We start from the raw sequence: 5,948 nt of genomic DNA on the forward strand, positions 1-5,948 counted from the left end.
TGAAGTGGTGAAGTTTCATGGTGATATCTATGAGTTCATGTTGTTACCCTATTCACCTGTAGAGTCTTCTTAATGTGAGTGATGAAGTGGTGAAGTTTCATGGTGATATCTATGAGTTCATGTTGTGACTCTATTCACCTGTAGAGTCTTCTTAATGTGAGTGATGAAGTGGTGAAGTTTCATGGTGATATCTGTGAGTTCATGTTGTGACTCTATTCACCTGTAGAGTCTTCTTAATGTGAGCGATGAAGTGGTGAAGTTTCATGGTGATATCTATGAGTTCATGTGTTCACCTGTAGAGTCTTCTTAATGTGAGTGATGAAGTGGTGAAGTTTCATGGTGATATCTATGAGTTCATGTGTTCACCTGTAGAGTCTCTAAATGTCTGTAATGTAACTAAACGTCTCTTTAAAGGACGTTTCCTCTCAATGAGATAAGGTGATAAGGTGATCAGGTGATAAGGTGATAAGGTGATAAGGTGATCAGGTGATCAGGTGATAAGGTGATCAGGTGATCAGGTGATAAGGTGATCAGGTGATCAGGTGATAAGGTGATCAGGTGATCAGGTGATAAGGTGATAAGGTGATCAGGTGATCAGGTGATAAGGTGATAAGGTGATAAGGTGATAAGGTGATGTCTATTCATTCACTTCTTACCTCACTGATGTCTCGTCTTAATCATTTCAAGACAGTTTTTATTTGGAGGGAATTTAGTTCGTTTCTTCATCTTTTACCTGCAGCTCAATTTCTGGCGAAGAAAAAGTATTTGTTGTTAGTAATTTAAGCTCGAGGGTCGGTCTCTGTTTCCAGCTCTGTTGTATACGTGAGGCGACCCGGGAGACCCGGGAGACCCGGGTCCACTGGTGTGAGTGCTGTGCACTAAAAACCTGATGACATCATTGTGTAGAGCCCAGAAAAAAAAATGCTTTTCAAAAACTCAAAACCCTTTTTCACCTGAGACTAGAGACTAGTTCACCTGAGACTAGTTCACCTGAGACTAGTTCACCTGAGACTAGAGACTAGTTCACCTGAGACTAGTTCACCTGAGACTAGAGACTAGTTCACCTGAGACTAGTTCACCTGAGACTAGTTCACCTGAGACGTGAGGAGACGTGAGGAGACGTGAGGAGACGTGAGGAGACGGGCACAAACTGAAGCGGTCGAGTCGTTGATCTGGTCCTGTGTGTTCTTGTGGTTCTTGTGGTTCCAGCGGTTCCTCAGCTCGGTCATGGCCGACTCTCGGAGAACCTCGCAGCGTCACCGCCTCTGTCTTCTGATCGGCGTCTCCTCCACTTTACTCCTCGTCCTCTTCAGCCGAGGTAGGTCTGCAGAGCTGCACGGCGTCATGAGTCAGCAGGTCTGAGGATTCTCAATCTGTGTTTCTTGTCGTTGTTCTATTGTAATATTCTTTGTCCCACTCATTGAAATGTACGGAGAAACCATTTGAAACATATTTGAGTTAAATTAAAGGCAGTTTTCTTAAGTTGGTGGTTTTCTTATAGAAGTGATTTATTACATAACGATGTGATGCAGCTTCTCTTCTCATGAAGGTTACAGCTTCAGGGGTCATTCCCATTTTATGAAAATCTAACATTGTGACATCCATAATAATTATAATAACAATAACAACAACAACAACAATTAATAATCATTTATTAAAATAATAATCATTTTTGTGGCTCCGACTAGATTTTAACAAAAAAGGAGAAAAGAAACGTAACATATAAAAAATTATACAAAGTTGAAGCTAAAAGTGAGACGGCACAGAAAAATAATTTGATGCAGAAATGAAATTTTTAATATCAAACAAATAAATGAGCCAGTTAAAAATGTAAAAATGTAACTTTTCTTTGTTTGATTCTTTCACAGCGTTAAGAGACGGACGGCAGGAAGAGAGACGCAGAAGAGACGTCGTCCTGAACTCCACAGGTCATCCTCATTACATCATCCTCATTACATCATCATCATTACATCATCATCATCATCTTCATCATCTTCATCATCTGCATCACTCCACTCTGTTCGTCAGCATGCTTTCATGTTACATGTCAGTCACAATCATTCACAGCCCAACACACTCAATCTGAATACTTTATTTTTATATGTAACTTCACAGCTTGACTGTTTCTGTTATTATTATTATTATTAACGGTTTGTTTACAGTATGGCTAATGAAGATCTGCTAAATGATGTAGTTTTTGAAGAACATTAATACTAACACGTCAACACATCGTCTTTCATTTGTGATTTGTTCTTAAATCTTCGGACCCTAACACCACAGGAGAGTAAATAAATACAAATATACAAGAAACTAGAATTAGAGGATTTACAAGGACCGCTTCCATTGATCCAACCTTGCAGACCTCCCACTTGTTTTTACTTCCATGTTTTCTTTCTAGTAAATTTATGACTTTAAAATCTCGCAAATTATTATTTTTCATACGTTTAAAGCTATTTAGTGAGTTTCTTTCTGGGAACATTCCCCCCCCCCCCCCTCACAGGCTCTGCCATGTTATTATTGTTAACCTACAATTACACACTTATACTCCATTGTTTCATCCTCATTTGGATTTGTATCAAAAAGACGGATAATTATGAAATTATTGACAGATTTTTCTGTCTCATATTCAGCAACCTCTTCACTGCGCCCTGGTTATTATAATAACTATCACCCCGGGGACTTAGTCCTCTGGGTCATTGTTGTAGTATACGGCCACATTTTGCTGATGTGGCTAATTCCATAACAGAGGTTAAACTCAGAATAAGCTCCCATTGACTTTGCTGTCTGCTTTTATTTCCCAGAGATCCCAGCAGAGCACATCGACCCAGCTGCCATCGACCTCACCCCGCTGGTCAATACTTTAGTGAATACGAGCCAATCGGGTACGTCGTCATAATATCATTCATGTGGAGATGGATTCTGAGCTGTAGCTCTCTCATGTACGTCGTGATTAAACCTTCAGAGCTCTTCTTGTTCCTCCAGAGGTCAAACTGCAGGACTGCGTATCTTCTTACGATGTCCGATTTAAAGGACCAGTTCACTCGCATCACAAACCTGTCTCACTATTAGAGAGACAGGATCTCCACACAGAGACCTTTTGCTTTTTTTTTTGCTGATGTTTTGTGACATCCGCCTCTAAATTGTCGGCCTGCAGCCATAAACAGTGGAGGTGAATGGAACTGGGTTTGTGCTGCTCAAAGAGACAGAAACACATCTTTCTGCCTGAAACAGCGTACACACACACTACTCAAAAACATGTAGTTACAATAAAACAGAGCATGTATAGACTACTAAGACCCACCAGACGTTGATGGTCTTAAAATGTAATTGAATACTGAGAGCAGCACAAACTGAACCCTGCTCTCCTCCGTTGTTTTCGGGCTCAGACTGTCGAACCAAAAGGTGAAAATGTGTTTTTAGTGAACTAGCCTTTGAAAAAAACCTGCTTCGTCACAGTATGTTCTGCATTTTGTGGTGACATTTAGGGGATATTGTGTATAATTTGATCACTTTTAATGCTTCCTTCAAGGGTTTTGTATGTTATGAAATGTAAACGTGTCTTTACGTCACAGACTTTTCTTTTTTCTCTGCTCTGCATCTAAAACGTCCTCATAATCTCTCCGTTATCGTTAAGGAACATATTCTGACCTCCCTGGTCTACTGTGAAGCACAGCTCAGTTGAAATTGATAAGTTATGCATATGTGGTCACGGCTCTATAGATGAACCTGGTGCAGCTCCGTCTGGTACAAATCATTTCTATTCTGGTCGTTTGAGTTGCGTTGTGAGCAGGTGATGTCTTTGATGGCTGATCTCATGCAGGTTTCCTCGCTGTTCTTCTGATTTCTCCCTGACAAACATCAAACTGATCCTCTGGCAAAGAACAACCGATATCTTGTATTGTAGACGCATTTATGATAAACGATGGCGGCACTTCCTGTGAGTACTTCCTAATAAACTTGTGTTTCACCAACTGAATGCTTGTAATGTTCAGCAGGAGATGTTGTGTTTGCAATACCTTCATCAGTGGGTCATAGGTTCAATCACCACTGTGTCGCCTCAGTCAGCGGTAGATTAACATTCATTGATGTCAATAGAAAGCTTCCAGGTTAAACATGCTCTCATGCATATGCATCCTATATTAACATTGGTCCTGGTGTCTCTTGTTGTCCTTCAGGCTCCCGGCAGCTCTTCTCCCTCCTCAGTGTGACGTCCTACAGCTCTCTGGCTCTGCATAAGCTCACCCTGCTGGTCTACAACAGTAAATATACATAAAACTCTATACATACGTATATATAACAAGAGATAACTGCTATATCTTGTGTTGGATCTCAACATGATGTTAGTGACGGTGTAGTGGGAGGAGTCAGCATTACTGGGTCCACCTCTATGATAAATATAACTTGGTCAGTAGAGCCATCTAGTGGTTTGGATGTGTAGCTGTCTGTAGTGAGCTGTAGAATCCAGTGTGAAAGGACCACACATGTTTGGATGTTACTGAAATGAGACGTACAGTATGAAAACAGGACTAACATGTGTGTTACATTCTGATCAGATGCTGTTAGCTTGTCTGCAGTAGTTCCCTTTGTGTCTGTGACAGTAGTGTAAAAGCTGTTTTAAGGTCTTTTTCTGCCTCTAAACTAACTCAATATTTACATCAGCTCTCAACACAGAGAAGGTGTTTCTTTTTGTCTGCACTGTATTAAACCTGAAGCCTGTAATCTGTCACATCTCTGATCTCTGAACTGAACAGCTGTCTGTGTTGTTTCTTCAGTTTCCAGCATTAAAAGTGTAGAAAGCAACAAGTTCAGGAGAAGATTCTGCTACTGCGTCACAAACGAGACCAACGACCTCACAGGTGAGCTGCTCCTGAAGTATGTTTCATTTGAGTTCCCAGTGTTTCAGTTGATTAATCCTTCTTCACTCTGTCTGTCCTCAGACTTCACGGCCATCCTGCTGGACGTGATGGGGAACTCCACCAGCTACCTTCACGAGCTCTTTAAATCTGCCTCCATATTATCAGGTGGGTGTGAGTTCATAGATCCATAGCACGTGTTTCCTGTTGTCTCTTCATCATGTGATATATATATATTTATATCTACAGCTACAGTGTGTTGTGTGTTTGTGTGTCTCAGTGAGCCAGAGGAACAACTCTGACTGTATTTACATCTGTGTGATGGCAGGTAAGACGGGTGAGTAGAGCTCACTGGATCCCTTCTGCTGACTTCTATTTAAGACTGTGTTTAATGTGCAGCGTCCGCCTCGTCAGCACTGACTCAAGTTTAAATCGGATCATTTCATTCTGCAAATGTGACGTTGTAGAGACTGTAGATAGTGGAGCTGCATGTGAAATGCTAAGTATTGAGACATACTAGGTCTTTTCTTTCATACCATTATTATGGTAGAGCGAGTATCATAACACACATCTCAGGTTGGTGTTATGGAGAAATAAAAGCTTTCTCTTTACCTCTTGTGTCTCCTTCTGAAATCTGGCGTCACATCGTCATCGTTGAAATCAGCTAAATATTCAGCCAGGACGTTCAAAATCCTTTAGATAAACACTAAACTACGCTGTCTGTCATCTGACGATGAACTCTGACCTTCGTCCAACAACAAGTCACATGACACAATAAAAACAACTGACCACATCAAAGGAAAGGTTAAGAAAAAACAACTGTTCACCGTCAGAAAACAGACTTTAGTCTGAAAGATACCAAGGTTATGCTTTAAGGAAGAAAACAGATAAATACATTCATGTTTTAGGACTAGATAGATTATATAATTGTTAAGGAACTGGAACCAAAGTTCATACAGATGTTACACATTTAACACCAACGTGTCTTTTCAGGGAGTCTTAAAAAGGTTCGATGCCTCATGGAGAGATTGTGTGTGTTGTGATGTGCGTGTGTGTGTGTGTGTGTGTGTGTGTGTGTGTGTGTGTGTGTGTGTG

General features: G+C 40.8%; 1 protein-coding gene across 1 annotated transcript in view; it reads left to right on the plus strand.

The window, feature by feature from the left end:
• The first annotated feature begins 818 nt into the window (after positions 1 to 818).
• hhla1 (HHLA1 neighbor of OC90) overlaps positions 819 to 5,948 on the plus strand; it is a 15,269-nt gene continuing 10,139 nt past the window's right edge. Inside the window, exons 1-7 of the mRNA XM_031877190.1 lie at positions 819 to 1,318; positions 1,869 to 1,928; positions 2,802 to 2,882; positions 4,176 to 4,259; positions 4,773 to 4,856; positions 4,938 to 5,021; positions 5,134 to 5,190. Of these exons, the coding sequence (XP_031733050.1) occupies positions 1,228 to 1,318; positions 1,869 to 1,928; positions 2,802 to 2,882; positions 4,176 to 4,259; positions 4,773 to 4,856; positions 4,938 to 5,021; positions 5,134 to 5,190 (541 nt within the window). The 5' untranslated portion in view covers positions 819 to 1,227. The remainder of the gene's footprint in view (positions 1,319 to 1,868; positions 1,929 to 2,801; positions 2,883 to 4,175; positions 4,260 to 4,772; positions 4,857 to 4,937; positions 5,022 to 5,133; positions 5,191 to 5,948) is intronic.

Source organism: Anarrhichthys ocellatus, unplaced genomic scaffold (assembly GCF_004355925.1).
Source record: "Anarrhichthys ocellatus isolate YVR2014 unplaced genomic scaffold, GSC_Weel_1.0 scaffold128, whole genome shotgun sequence".
In the NCBI taxonomy this organism is placed as follows: Eukaryota; Metazoa; Chordata; class Actinopteri; order Perciformes; family Anarhichadidae; genus Anarrhichthys; species Anarrhichthys ocellatus.